The sequence below is a fragment of the Meles meles genome, chromosome 20 (assembly GCF_922984935.1).
Source record: "Meles meles chromosome 20, mMelMel3.1 paternal haplotype, whole genome shotgun sequence".
Lineage (NCBI taxonomy): Eukaryota > Metazoa > Chordata > Mammalia > Carnivora > Mustelidae > Meles > Meles meles.
In genome coordinates this window covers 17696792-17712080 of record NC_060085.1, presented here as the reverse complement: position 1 = coordinate 17712080, position 15289 = coordinate 17696792, and the positions used below count along the sequence as shown (strand labels likewise).

The 15289-nt window shown below is 47.4% G+C and overlaps 1 protein-coding gene across 3 annotated transcripts in view; it reads left to right on the top strand.

Moving 5' to 3' along the window:
- SMARCC1 (SWI/SNF related, matrix associated, actin dependent regulator of chromatin subfamily c member 1) overlaps positions 1 to 13509 on the top strand; it is a 173022-nt gene extending 159513 nt beyond the window's left edge. For 2 of the 3 annotated variants that reach the window (XM_045991006.1, XM_045991005.1), the window contains exons 27-28: positions 10015 to 10191; positions 12455 to 13509. In XM_045991006.1, coding sequence (XP_045846962.1) covers positions 10015 to 10191; positions 12455 to 12558 — 281 coding nt within the window. In that variant the 3' untranslated portion in view covers positions 12559 to 13509. Of the gene's footprint in view, positions 1 to 10014; positions 10192 to 11886; positions 12188 to 12454 lie in introns of those variants that run through there. The other variant, XM_045991007.1, reaches the window with a different exon arrangement.
- The last annotated feature ends 1780 nt before the right edge of the window (positions 13510 to 15289 follow it).

Below are 15289 nucleotides of genomic sequence, written 5' to 3'. Positions count from 1 at the left end.
AAATCTTTTTTTTTTTTTTTAATAGCCTTTAGAATAGAAATAGGGCGTTTTTCTCTTATTACTTTCTCACAGAAATAAGCTCTTCTTCAGGGATTTTTTAAACAGAAGGATTGTTGGGGTGCCTGGGTGGCTCAGAGGGTTAAGCGTCTGTCTTCGGCTCAGGTCATAGTCTCAGGGTCCTGGGATTGAGTCCTGCATTGGGCTCTCTGCTCAGCATGGAGCCTACTTCCTCCTGCTCTCTCTGCCTGCCTCTCTGACTACTTGTGATCTCTCTCTGTCAAATAAATAAATAAACAAACCTTTAAAAAGAAAAAAAAAAAAGGATCGTTGCATGTATGATGAGACTAAAATCGGTGATGAGATCTTTTTTCTTAGTTTTTTATTGAAATATAATGTATGTATGAAAAAAGACACAAATCATGAGTATTCAATGAGTTTTAACAAAGAGAATACCCCAGTGTATTGGTCTGTTCTCCTGTTGATGGACATTGATTAGTTTCCAGGGTTTGGTTATTACAGATAGTAACTGCTACTGTGAACATGGGTGTGCACATGTCTTTGATAGACATAGGTAGACATTTTTTAATGTATTTTTAAATTTAAATTCAATTAACTAACATAATGTATTACTAATTTCAGAGGTAGCATTCAGTGATGGATCAGTCTTTTTTAACATCCATGCTGATTACATCATGTGCCCTCCTTAATGTCCTTCAATGAGTTATCCCATCCCCCCACCCACCTCCCCTTCAACAACTCTTTGTTCCCTAGAGTTGAGTCTCTTACAGTTTGTCTCCCTCTCTGATTTTGTCTTGTTTTGTTTTTTCCTCTCTTCCCCTATGATCCTCTGTTTTGTTTCTTAAATTCCATATGTGAGTGAGATCATATAATTGTCTTTCTCTGCTTGACTTATTGCACTTAGCATAATACCTTCTGGTTTCATCTACGTCATTGCAAATGGCAAGATTTCCTTTTTTTTGGATGGCTGAGTAGTATTGCATTGTATATATATATACCACATCTTCTTTATCCATTCATCTGTCGATGGACGTCTGGGCTCTTCCCATAGTTGGACTGTTGTGAGCATTGCTGCTATAAACATTGGGGTGTAGGTATCCCTTTAGATCACTACATTTGTATCTTTGGGGTAAATCCCTAGTAGTGCAATTGCTGGGTCGTAGGGTAGCCTGTTTTCAACTTTTTGAGGAACCTCCATGCTATTTTCCAGAGTGGCTGCACCAGCTTGCATTCCCACCAACAGCAGAATAAGTATACGCTTCTGTTGTGTGTGCCCCAAAGTTCCTAGAATGGGTCATAGGCTGTGCATATGTTCACATTAGTAGATGCTGCCAAGATTGTTCCAGAATGGTCACATGGATTTACATGCTGGCTGTGTGTGAGAGTTCTAGCAGCTCAAGGTAATCATTTTTCTTAAGTGCCCCTTTTGTGAAGGTGCTTTGGAGTTCAAATGTAAAGTTAAATCAAGGTGTTAGTAAAATTAAGAACAACAGTAAATTGAACCCACTAGTTAAAATTTGCTTTAGTATCACCACTTCCAAAAAAGCTGGTTGTTAACAGATGAGCCTAGGGTGCCATATTTTGGTGATCAGCTAAAGGGGCCTTTTTAAAGCTGGGCCAGTGAGGAAGTGGGTGGTATTTTGGGTGAAGTTCGTCCTCAGTCCCATGTTTACTACAGGTGTCAGTTAAGAATTTTGAGTTTGGTCCTCCCAACTGTTGTTTCCTAAGTCCTAGAAAGGTTTACAGGCCACAGCCTTTATGTTGGGAGCTGAGGATAATTATCCAGATCAGTTGGCTAGCTTTTGGTATTTGGCCAGAATTTATGGTGTGTGAAGGAAAGGAAAGCAGCCTCTGAAAAGCCAGCAAGGTTGGGGAAGTGGCGAGAAGGTCAAGACTGATTTATCACTGGCTGGTTAATTTGTCCAGCTCTCTTACTTAGGGTTTATATAATTATGTAGATAAATCCTCCATAATCTTTCCTCCACAAAACTGTCCATCAGTTAGCGGTAGAGCTCATTACAACAGTGGCTCGATGTCACAAATCTGCCGGGCTGTCAAACACATGAGCCTGGGCCCCAGAGCGACTGGTATAAACCAACACCTGTCCTCCTCTACCATCCTTAATTCATTCACATACTTAGAATTTTGTGTAGAGAATACTGTCTTTATACTGTTCTCACTCCTCCTCGGTGCTTATTGTTTGGTCCTGCTCCGAATCTGGGAAGTCTGGCTTTGTGTAGGTTTCGTTTCGTTCCTGTCTCTGACTGTCCCGGATTGGTCCATTCCCTACCAAACAAAAAGGCAAAGGATGTATTTCTAGTATGTTTCTGGTATATAGGGAGCAAATGGAGTCCTGGAGGTGGCCACAGGCATCTTTGGACCGCCCTTAGGTTTTGCTCATCTTGATAAAGTACGTGCCACTGAATTTCATCTTTACATTCCAACCGGAAAACTCTGATTTCATGAAGTGATTTCTAGAGTCAAGTCTTCTGTGTTCTGCCTGTACGACTGCCCTTGCGGATGGCACAGGTGAGCGGCCCTGGGTAGCAGCCACTTCTGGAGCACACGCATAGCATCCTTTGAGCACGCCCTGGCCTGTGGTACCCGTGACAGCACGTGGGAAACCAAGGAGAGGGGCCTGGGTCGCAGCTGCGGCTTCCTGAGGTACTCTTGACTGTGCGGCTTGCCTGAGCCAAGAGGACCCCTCTGACGGCTGGAGGTCTTTAATGTCAACACTCCCAAGGGCCTCAGCCTGTTCTTACAGTTGAGGATGGGCTTCAACTCCATCAGTGAGTTGAGTCAAAAGGAAATGTGAGCGTAAGCTCTGCCCTCCGCTGGACATTTAGAGTCACTGAGGCACTTTGGAGTTTTTGTGGATCTGGAATGAGCTGCCTGCCTTGGGGAAGCCTCTGGGTGAAAAGCGGAAGGAAAAGGACATGTTGATTTAGGTACCCTTACGGTTTCCTTGTGGTTAATAGTAGAATAATTTCTGGAAGTGCCTAAAAAAAGCCGGAGTAGGAATGGATCTGAATGGATGAAAACTCAGACATGGTAGATATGATGTTTTAATGACAAAACTAAAATTAGTGACATGTTGGTTGTTGAAGGGAATTTCAACCAAGGCGTTAGTCACTTGGCTTTTAAACCCCCAAGTTAGACCCACTTCCACATTTCTACCCGTGAGAAACCGTGCTCAGGAAAGGATTCCATCCAGTCATCTCTGCCCAGCCCACTCCCTGGACTCCCCACACAGAAAAGGGAAAAGCCAAGATTTTACTATCTTTGGTGCCTTTGGTCCTGCTCGCATCATGTGATAACAAGGCTGCTGAGCCACTTTCCGGCTTAGCAGGTTACCCTCACAAAGAGAACAGTGAGGGCCCAGTCTTCAACAAAGAGTGTCTGTCTTGGGCGCCCCCGGAAGCCACTGCAGGAGAAGCACTCCCGGAGGCGCCTGGGCTTCCCCTCACTTGGCCCTGATTGTGTTATTTCCGTTCTCCAGGGCACTCAGCCAGGGGATGTGCTGTGGACGGTTAGAAAAGGGAGTGATGAAATGTGCCTGAGATTGGAAATTCACAAGTTCCCTTTCCTAGTTTCATGTTCTTTCCCCACCTGCCTCTTCCATCCCAAAGAATAGAAATCCTTAAATAATATTGCACTAGGCATGATGGGCATCATGCTTTAGTAAAAGATCTAATGAACCTGAGAGAGTGTGAGGGATTTTTCCACTAGGCTAAACCTAATTTTAGCAAACCTTTCCATTTTTCAGGCTTCAGATGCCTGCTGTGTTTTGTGTTTTTTGTTGTTTTTTTTTTTTAAGCTTGTATGTAGGTCAAACTCCCACCAGTTTTTGCTTTCATGCTACTGTTTTGAAGCCGTGTCTCATCTCTTTCTCCCTTTCAGCTCCCTTTCTACCAGGGAGGGAAATACCTGATTTTTTTTTTAAATGGCAAAACATACAAACACACCCTTCATTTTTTGTGGTAAGGCCTGCTCCCGTGGCTTTCTTCATATATAGTAAGAGGTCATGGCAATGCCTTCAGACATTGTCATCCTTGTAAAAGTGGGAAGACCTTTGTCAGACACCAGAAAAAACACAGGAGTATGTAAATTTAAAAAGACAGAGTTTGCATTACAAGAAATTGATTCTGTCTCCTCTTCAGTCCTCTTTTAAATTCTGCTCCATTTCAAATTTGATCCTTAGAAATCAGCTTTTCCAAGGAGAGAGCTGCTCCTTCAAGACACGGTGGTATAAGTGTTAAGGAAGAAAGAATGAGCCTCGAGGGCAGACAGATCTGGGTTTGAACCTCAGCTCTGTCTCTGCTTCTAGGGACCTCATGATCCAAATTACACCGTCCCTCTGAGACTTTGTTCCTTATCTTGAAACTGGGTTCTTTCTGTCTCGCAATCTAGCCAACAACCTAGAGGATTCAATAAAAGAACTGTCATCGCCTGGCAAATGGCAGGCCCTGACTTAGGATGATATCCTGGTCTCCCCGCTATCTGTTCCCTAAATCCACTGTGCTGATACCCAGCACTGTGAGTCGTACAGCATGTGACAGCACTAATCTCCGGATGGCACAGGGACATCGCCCACTCTTAGTGCTCCTTGCTGTCCTGAGAAGTGTTTGTGCAAAGTCCGATAAGCAGAAGTAATCTGTTTCTTTCTCTAGCTCTTCCTTTTTGCTGCCACCTCTCCAAAGGAGCCACTGTCCTCTCCCTCACACCTGTGCTCCAGTGGCTTTATTGCCCTGTTACTATAGGAAGGTGGGGAAACTGGTTTTCAGAAGACTTCAGGATTTATAGTGAGGAAAAGAAGTTCCTTGCAACTATTGGGCTTATGGCCTTGGAAAACCCTAAGGCTGCCCTGTCACAGCTTGTTGCCATAAAAATATAGGAAAACAGGTAAACAGGCCACTGCCTCTGAGCAGGTAGCTTTGGAAATGGCACCACTGGGCCCTGCCAGCAAGAGCCATCAGTCTCCACCCAGTGCCTGTTGCATAGGCATCACCTCACAGGTCTGGGTCGATCTGCAACTGATTCTCCTCTTTGCCAGATTATTTCGTGAATAGCTCATTTCGCTGCTGGAACTCCCACACTGAGCTGCTGGTTGGAGACTTGTTTCCTCTCTGGAGCCGGGTGTGGGTCAAAGAAGTGACCTGTTAGTTTAGTGGCAGTCCGGTTTGCATTGTACAGTCTGTGGACCCTCCTCCAGACCCTCACCTGCAGGGGGCACTGTGGTCGCAAGCACCATCTCTGGAGCCACAGGACCCACGTCCCTTCCAGGCTCCCTGTTTACACTTGAGGACATTGGCGAGTTACTCCACCTTTATGTCTTCTCCTTTTACAAATTCTGTGACTTGAAACACCAGACGGGCTCCCTCAGTCTGCGAGCTAGAAGTTCATTGTCTAGCCAGACCTGCTATCTTCTGGGGTTCTAGGGAACACTCTGTTCCTTGTCTCGTCCAGCTTCTGGTGGCTGGCAGCAGCCATGTGTCTCTTAGAAGGACACTTGTCATTGGATATAGATCCCACCAAGATAATCCAGGATGATCTCCTCGTCTCAAGATCCTTAATCACATCCACGAAGACCCTTTTTCCCCAATAAGGTTGCGTTTACTGGGTTCCGAGTATTAGAATATGTACCACATATCTGTTGGGCGGGGGTCACCATCCAGCCCACTGCAGGGTACCATATGTTTGGTAAATTAAAAAATTGCTCACTGCAGGGGTGCCTGGGTGGCTCAGTTGGTTGCGTCTAGCTCTTAGCTTTGTCTTAGGTCTCTTAGCTTTGTCTTAGGTCATTGGATCAAGCATCGCATGGGGCACCACACGGGGCACCACACTCACTGTGGGCGCTTTGCTTGAAGATTCTCTCCCACTGCCCCTCCCTCCCTACTCATGTACATTCTCTGTCTCTCTCTAACAAAAATTTTTTTAAAAAATTACTGCAGGAAGCAAGGCAGTCTTAAAACTGATACAGGAAAGAAGAAAACAGGGTGGCTAGAACTAAAGTATACACCTTAGGGTTTTTTTTGTTGTTGTTGTTGTTGTTGGAAGGCTTATTTATTTATTTGACAGCACAAGTAGCAGGAGGGACAGAGGAAGAGGGAGAGAACATCTTAAGCAGACTCCACGCAAGTGTGGAGCTGGGTGCAGGGCTTGATCACATGACCCTGAGACACCACCTAAGCTGAAACTGACAGTTGGATGCTTAACAGACTACACCACCCCGGTGCCCCGATTTTTTTTTTTTTTTTTTTTTTTTAATGCTGGCTATTAAATCCTTTTGCATGAACGTTTCATTTGGGCATAGAATAGTGTGGTGGAAAGAGAACCGGATTTAGAGTTAGAGGACTTGGAGCTGATACCTCTTACAAATTCTGTGACTGTCAGAAGGCCCTTAACTTTTCTGAGCTTCTGTTTTCTCTCTGTACAATGAAAATATTTGCTCTCACAGCATGTTGGAGGAGCCAGTGACATAATAAGGCACTGAAACAAATAAACAGTTTCCCCCCATCAGACAGAAAGCCATAGGGTGAGATTGAGGCAGACACCTAGCTTCACTCTGTGTAATCTCGAGAAACCCAGGCTCTGGGCGCCCTCAGTGACTTGCCCAAGAACACTTGATCTTGGTTGGGGTGACATGGAAGTAAGATCACACTATTTAGTTTTCCAGTCTGATGAGTTCCCCCATACTTGCCCTGTTGAAGGTGGTACTGAGTGGCTGCTGACAGGGATCCTCACTGGTGAGCCAGGAGTTGGGGCAGCCCCCAGTTGCTCTTCACATCCCAGTGTAGACCTCTATCTGACCGCTGAAGCGAGCAGCAGTGGGACTGCACCGCTGTGTGCCGTAGCACTTCTGTGAGCGCTCACCTGCTGGGCCCTTCCTTCTTCCATCTACCAGTAGTCATTCTGGCCTTTTTTTGGTAAAGGCGTGCCTTACTCTCTTCAGTTTTCTGGAGAGAGATCTGAGAAGGGCTGGCAAAATATTTTTCCTCACTTGCTCAAGGCCTCTTGTCCAGACTGAACTTGGAAGAAGGAGGTGGCTGGTATCCACCGATACACAGGCTGTATTGGCCGGTCTAGCGCATGGTTTCCATTGGCCACGAGTCCCTGAAAAGTTCTTTCATCTCCAGGTTGGGAAATGAGAGCTCCAGGCTTAAAAGTGGGCCTCCTGTCTCCAACAACGAAAGTATCTGCTCTCTTCCCAGAATACCTTTAGAGAACCACTCTTAGAGACTTATGGACTCGGGAGCCTCTTGAGCAGTGGCAGGGGACTGGCTCCGTGGGCTGCTGCCCACGTGAGCCTTTGAGATTTGTGTACCTCCCCTGCAGCCCGCCTTGCCGTGCTCCTCTCACTGCGGGTGGCCTGCCCCATGCCTCCCATTGCCGGAGCAGGAGTCCTTGCCTGTCCTCCCCACTTCATCCCTGCTGCGCTTCACCCGTTAAATTCTCTCTCCTTCCCACTGCACACTTGTCCTCTGCCCTGCTCTCTCACCCATTCCCAGGCCGCCTATGGGTGCTGCCTCTCACCCCTCAGCTCCTGCCATTGTCTGCTCAGCCCTCACGCAGTCCCTGCTTGCCTTGAGAAGCTTTCTTCCTCTCCTCTAGGCTCCAGCTCCTCTGCTGGAGCTCCTCCGTTCTTAAAGCTCTCTGTCACACAGGCCATCAGCCTTACACTCCCTTCAAACCCTGTCACCAAGTCCTGGTTCCATTCTGCGTCTCGGGCTCATCCCCACAGCTCCTTTGCTGTGAGTCCTGTCAGACAGACCCTGGGTCACGTGGCTTTTACTTGAGCACTTTTTTTTTTGTTTTTTTAACCTTTTTGAGCCAGTTGTTCCTCAGGAAGTGCCAGCAGCGGCTAATAAGGTGATGCACGTACCTAAGGGAGTGGCAGGTGTGAAGGTGCTGCCCGTGAGTGGTAGCTCTCAGGAACAGCAGGGGTGACATTTGTATTGTTTCTTGATGGCGTAACTCCGGCTGGGCCTTGTGTTTAGCATGGTCTGCTGTTGTCCTGTCTCTAACCCCCTCCTTCACCCCTTTGCACGTCATCCAAAACCCGAGTCATTCACAGGTATGTCTCAGTTGGCTGGACAGTTTCAGGTTTTTGGCCTGCTCCTTTCGTGGTTTTCCCGGATGTGCCTTCCACGCCGCACTTCTGTGAAATGTATGCCATGCAACCTATTTGATAGTAGTTCCTTTAATTTCCATGTCCTTCCCTAGGCTCTCCATCTCTGCCTGCATGTGGCCTAGCACCGTGGCCGTGTTAGCCCCGCAGTGAGTCCAGCGCCTGCCCTTGCCCTCTCTGAAGCAGTTTGACGAAGCTGTCCTCCAGTGGATGGACCTGGGGGACTCCTCTGGTGGGCTCTTGCATAATTGCATTATAGAGCATGGAAAGCTGGGTCTGAGAGCCCCCAACTTGCTGTCCTTTTTATTCTGAGACATAACGGTATATTTTGCTTTCTAAAGATTATTCCCCCAAAGATAGTAGACCACCTCTTCCCCTGACTCTTGAATCAGGGAACAGACACTGGAAATAGATGGTGTGAGGCTTGAAACTGTGTGCGTCTTTCTTAAGACAGGCCTTTTTCTAGACAGTAACCAAGAACTCCCCTCAGGTTATCTCCAGTACTGCTGTCTCCATTGTAACTAATCGGGAGCTATCAGTCCCATCTCCCAAATATACAAGCCCGGACCTCAAGCATTCTTACTTCCACCTGTCTCGAAACTGCCTAGAAACCTGTATTTAGTTTCATACAACTGACCTTACAGACATGCTGAAATTCCTAGATTTCAAAACAAAACAAAGCACCATAGATTCTCTTTCCTTATTCCATAGAGAGTATCATGTGCCGAGAGAGAGAGAAGCATGCACTTCCATCTTGGCCTGTGCCCATTGAACTATTCTCCTTTGTTTGTTGCTCCTTAAACCAAGCCCAGCAGCCAAACCACTGAGTTTAAAGCAGGGTTGGCGAACTACAACCTGTGGGCCAGCTCTGGCCCACCTCCTGTTTCTGTACGGACTGCAGGCCAAGAATGGTTTTTACAGTTTAAATGGTTGGGGGAAACTCAAAAGGAGAGTGTTTATATCTCCTGAGAATTATACAAAATTCACATTTCAGAGTCCATAAATAAAGATTTATTGGGACACAGTCTCACACATTTGTTATCTGTGACGCGTGTATGTCATCTGTAACTGCCTTCATGCTACAGTGATAAAAGTTGAATAGCTGTGACAGAGACCATATGGTCTGCAAGGTCCAAATATTTACTGTCTGGCTATACAGAAAAAGTTTGCTAAACATCCTGAAGGCTCAGTATGAAACTGCAGGCAGGAGGTGTTTTACTGTTCCTGTGTCTGGTGTCTCAAACCAATAGGAAGAGGTGAAGGGGTTGTCTGTTTTCCTTGCTGTGCACCCCCCCACCTCCCGACCACAGTGCTTCATGGTGGGGGCTAGAAGGAGAGATGTTTTTGTGAACAGGACTTGGAACTTCCAGTCACAATCCCTTTATAATGTTGATTTCACAGTTGTGACCAATATCCTTTCACACATACCCTCCCGCAAAGCCCCTGTGGGACGCTCAGTCTTGACTGAGCTGCTCTCCTTGGACTGCGCGCTGACTTGCAGTAAAAGTCCTCTCCATCCCCTGTGGCCTGTGCTTGGTATTTTGTGTCCTCAGGAAGATGTAGGACAAGCCACTGTCCACCCACTAACCAAAATGAATGTTTTCTTGTAGGGTGCTTTTCCTGTAATTGCTTCTCATGGCTACCTGCATGTACCAGGATCTAGAGTGGCCATTCGCTCCATAGATTGCCCCATTATCCTTCTTCCTCCCAAAAAATTCAAATCTAGACATAGAGATTATAGATTATTGCTCTGTTGGTATTTCAGAGCCTTCGGAGGGTTAGGTTTTTGTATTTAGCAGTCCTGTGCATTAATTTGATCCCTTTCTCCCCAGTACACTTACCTTCATACTTTAAATCTCCTTCCACAGGTCAGATACCAGGTCCAGGTTCCATGATCCCTGGGCAGCCCATGCCGGGCCGTATGATTCCCACCGTTGCAGCCAACATCCACCCCCCTGGGAGTGGCCCAGCCCCTCCTGGTATGCCTCCAATGCCAGGAAACATCTTGGGACCCCGGGTACCCCTCACGGCACCTAATGGCATGTGTAAGTAGCGTGATACTACTACTGCTTCATCACCATAGTGGGGTCTCTCTGGGTGGGCTGGAGGCAAGGTTCGAAGGCTTTATTCTCTAGATTATCTATAGTTTGGCAGGTCCATGGACAGTGCAGCCTGTGACAGTGGGTTCCAGAAGATTGGTGTGTGGCCCTTGCTCTTCAGCACCCCTGATGAGCCGGTACACAGGTGATGAGTGCAGATGCTGACAGTCATTCGGCCTTGTGCACCACAGCCTTGTCCTCTTGACCCTGAGGTCCGTGGGGAGGCCGGAAAGACATTCCTCACGCACTCATCTTTAAGCGTCTCTAGCTCGAATCTTGTTAGACATATTGAATTGCTGGTGGTTTTCCTGCAGGAGCCTTTTATGGATATGGGGTTCAAATACAGAGGGTGTAAAGAAAAATAAGAACCAGTTTAAGGCAGAAATCACAAGTCTTTTGTAGCTCCTCTGGGATATTGCTAGTAGTGGCTTAGACTCAAGAAGGAGTATTGAGAGGCTATGTTGAGAAGGACGGGGAGGTCCTAGCAGGCTCTGTGGAGAAGGCACAGGTCCTGCTGAGCAGTGTCTGGCATATGTACGAAGCCAGGGCTTTTCTCCGGTAGACCCTGGTCTCCCCGATCCTGGCCTCCAGAGGGTTGCTTCAGAAGCTCTGCCCTGTCCTTTACTCCTGTCGATCTCAGAATGATCCCAAAATACAGCCAGTGGTGGCCAGGTGCCCCAGCCACATCTGTGATCCTGATTCATTTAACCAATTCATGTATGTGCCAAGGTATTAGCTCCTATTCACAGTACAGAGAGCTAGGACTCCAGAATTCCTGGTCTCCAGGAGCCTTAGTTGGGAAAACAAGAAATGAGTGAGGAGAGAGTAGTCTATAAGATTTGCAGGTTACCCAAGACTCTGAAGTGCTTTGAGTGTACTGTAGTGCTCAGGAAGACTGCCCAGGGCCAGGAGGCAGGCTGCACAGAGGCATGTTTCTGGACCCCTAGGAGCTAGGACCGAGTAGGTGCATGGAAGAAAGACAGCGGTGTTGCCGCGTGTAAAGATCGTGACAGTAGAAAACCCTCTCCCTTGGGTCCTTGGTCACCGATTGCAGTGTAGCGGATACGTCTTTTCCTGACAAGAAAACACTGCACCTCGCTGCCTTACAGGGCCGGTCTGCCAAGACAGCTAACCAGTTTGCCATTTAGTTATAGATATGATATCCTTGGTCTTTACACTGGCCAGGATTTCATCCTGAAGGGCCCTCAAGGGATCATCTTGAGAATGTGGAGGGTTTCAGGTGCTCCCCCTACTTCCTGCCACAGATGAGTGTTTCTGGGATTCTGAGCTGCTGACTTGGCTCTAGGGTCCCAGGCAGGCCTCATTGGGTAAGGTGGTTCCCTTCTTCAGGTCTTAGTTTCCTCCACTGGAAAGATCAGTGGCCTTCAAAATGCTTTGAAGAGCTTTAGCAGTTTGGCGGAAATCTCCTGGGGCAGGGGCGCGGTGGGGGGAAGGTTGGGTGAACTGACTGGTAAGCAAGGCTGTACTTGAATTATTTGTTTCATATGTTTTTATTTCTGACCAAATCAAGAGGTTTAAAAAACCCTGGATTAAATAATCTCTAGGGTTCCTTTGTATGCTAAGCAGCTAAAGTCGAAATAGGAAAGAGCCCCAGACACTCATACTAATTGTTCCCTTCAGGACCTGACCTAGTTTTGGCCAAAAACCTAAGGACTGCAGTTCAGGAGCTGTGGGGCCTCCCAGGACTGTCCAGCTTGTCAGCAGCTGCCTCGAGTGAAGCTCTCTGGCCCTGGTGGAGACACTTAATCAGCAAGAAGTTATTGATAATCTGTTTTGTGCCCACCTAGGCCAGGCACTGAGAAAGAAAAGAAGACACAGAACTTGCCCAGGAAAGAGCTTTATCATTTAACTGAAGAAGTTAAAATTAGCAGAGAGAACCGTTAAAATGCAATAAAATCAAACTATAATTAAGTTCTGCAAAGGTCTGGAGTGATTCTTGGAAGGGCTGGGCCGCGGAGGAGGTTGGGACAGATGCAGACACCTCAGCACGCTAGCCGAGACTTGGGTGTTCGGGGCGGGGGGGGGGGGGGGGCGACCTGCCTGGCCTGCAGTGGCACCAGCACCTCGAAGGCCACATTGATTGGTTGCATAACGAAAATCACTTCCTATGTCATTTTTCTTGGAAGGGGCGCTTTCCCCAGCCCTTGTGTTTCCAGCAATGACGAGTCCCTCTTGGCTGTGTTTGCAGATGCCCCACCACCGCCACAGCCGCCGCCGCCACCGCCACCACCGCCCGCGGACGGAGTCCCTCCGCCTCCTGCTCCAGGCCCGCCAGCCTCCGCCGCCCCCTAGCCTGGAAGAGGCAGGCAGCGTCCACGCCCGGCGCCAGCAGCTGCAGGGGGAATGACGAGACTTGTGTTCCTCGGCTTCCTTGGGTTTCTTTTAGGATTTTTCTTCTCGCAGCCCCAAGCACGCATCCCGTATTTCCCCGTCCCCCTTGCCAGCCCTCTCCATGCTCAGACACCTCCTGTGTCAGGCCCTCCGCCAGCACGCGAGGGGAAGCCTGTGGGGCCAGTGTGTCCTGGTCATCCTCACAGTAGCCTGCATCCCCCTGTCCTGCTGTGGGGTGTACTGACCCTTTCTCTGCAGGTCCTGTCAACATGAGAAGTTTTATGTCTGTTGTTTCAGTGCTCTCCTGCAGTGTTTGGTTTTGATGCTTACATGGCTAATGCTTTATAATCATTATGTTTTATTATTTTTTTTCCTTTTGTCATTGCTTTAAATGAGAGCATCCTAAGTTCATAGGAACCAAAAAAAAAAAAAAAATGGTGATGGGCAGAGGGAATAGCCAGAGGGGAACGAACCTAAAGGCATTATAAGTGACCTTATTTCTGCTAATCTGAGCTAAGATTGGTGCTGATGGTGAAGTTTCCTGACTTTTGCCTCACATAGATGCACCAGAATTCAAAGAGATGGGGGCGGGGCGGGACCCCACTGATTTTATTCCTGGACCGTAGGGACCTCCCCCCTGCATGGCCCCTTTAGTACCTGGTAGGGGAGCGCCCAGCAGTAGAGCAGACCCACACTCCTTCCCTGGGCCCACCGGTTCTGGCTTTCTGTGCAGATGATTTGTTGGATTAGGGGTGGGATTTGGGGAGGCGTTCCTTCATTCCCTAGACGAGCCAGGAGCGTTTGAGGAGTCTAGGGCGATGACTGTCCACTGAATCTAGTCCACTGGTCACTGCTTTGTACTCATTCTTTTTTTCCCCTCTTTAAAAAAAGCAAAACAAAACACCCCCCCCCCCCCAAAAAAACCTTCAAAAAGTAAAATTTAAAAAAAGTAAGTAGATAGTGTAAACATTTTAGCTCATGGAATTTGGTTAGGATGGCTGGGGGTTCAAGTCCCCAAACTACCTCTTGCAGTCCGGGGTGAGTGGGGCTCAGTGAAGCGGTACTTCAGATTTGGGGCTGGATTGGAGAAGTGGGGCAGGATCAAGGGCTCTTGTCCCTTCTCGCTTCCCTTGTGAGATCTCGCATTCCATCGGTCGCAGGGTTGTCAGGGAGAAGCTGGGGGTCCCAAGGCACACGGCCATCAGAGCATCATGCTTTGAGGGTTGGGGTTCTCGGACTGAATGATCAGAATGCCATTCCAGAGGCGGAGCCACAAAAATGCCTTAACTTGAGCCCATTTTGACCCCTGCTGACGAATTACTTGAGAGTTCTTGGTTTTCTCTTCTTGTCCTTCTTTCCTCCCCTCTATCCTTCCATGGATTGGGGCAGGGTATGTTTGGTGGATCTTGATTTCCACAGCACCTGGCCTCTTCATGTCACATTCTCAAGTGGCAGTTTCATAGTTTTAGAATGCAAGGTGGAACACTTTTTGGATATCTTTTTCTATATATTCTGTAAAGCTTTACATGCGAGAGGGTGTAGGGAGGTGTTTATAAAACACCTCAGAACTTTCTTCCTTAGTATCAGAAAGCAAAAAAGTAAATAAAACCACAATTAAGATTTGCCTTTCAAACCCTCAGGTGTTGCCTCTAACCAGGTGGCCCTGGTCACCATCCAAGTACTGGAACCAAGGAGACCTTGTTCCTTTTGTGTGTTTGTTCTGGACTCTTGGAGTGAAAATGAGCTTGTTCCTGCTGGAGTTAAGTTCCAGTGCATCTGCCTCCAGAAAGATCCCAGTGCCTTTTGACAATGGCCAGGGTGTTCCCTAATTCCCGGCAGTCTTTCCCAAAGGAAACTCATTCCAAATACTTACTTTTTCCACTGGGGTCTTAGAAGGAAAATGGAATTCTGGTTCATACTGTGGTCCCTTGTTAACCTCAGGTCTTTAATGTGATCGCTTTCAAATTTACAAGATCCAGGTGGAAATACTTTTACTATGCCAGTAACAATTCTACAAAATACGTGAATTCTTAACACTGTTATGTTTCACTATAAGTGGTGACTTTTTCTTTTCATGTCTTTGATCTGGTTTCGTTCCTGTAATACAGCTACCCAATTTTGTGAGTGGGGGGGAATAATACGTGGTTTTTGTACAAACATGTTTCTCAGTGTGTTATTTTGGAAAAATGAAGGGAGGGAGTTTTGGGAGATTGGAGGAAATTGGTCAAGAAGACCTCATCTCCCTCTTTTTTTAGTGAATAAATAGAACATTTCTGGATTCTAGTCCCATTCTCTGCATTCACACACCAGTCTCTTCATGTGTCCTATGAAGAGTCTAAAGATTCAGCCCTACCTGGTCCTGACCCACAGTGAGTTCAGGGATGCAGGGCCTCCTGACCGACCACGGTATTTAACATACAGTTAAATGTGCCTTGCCCACTGCTTCCGTGGTCAAAGTGAAGAAAGGGGTGTGGCCAAAAGCCTGGCACCTCCAAGGGAATGAATAGTTTTGTTTGGCAAGCTAGAGCATGTTTGTTGGGATGCCGTTTAGAGAGCCCCCAGCTGGAGGCAGACCTTGAGGGCAGTTGGTTCCGTGCACCTTGATGTACTTTTGAGGACAGCCTTTGAGCACCCACAGGTGCAAACCCCGTACAGAAAACAGGAAAAGGCCACTGCCTTCGAGCTGCTTTTA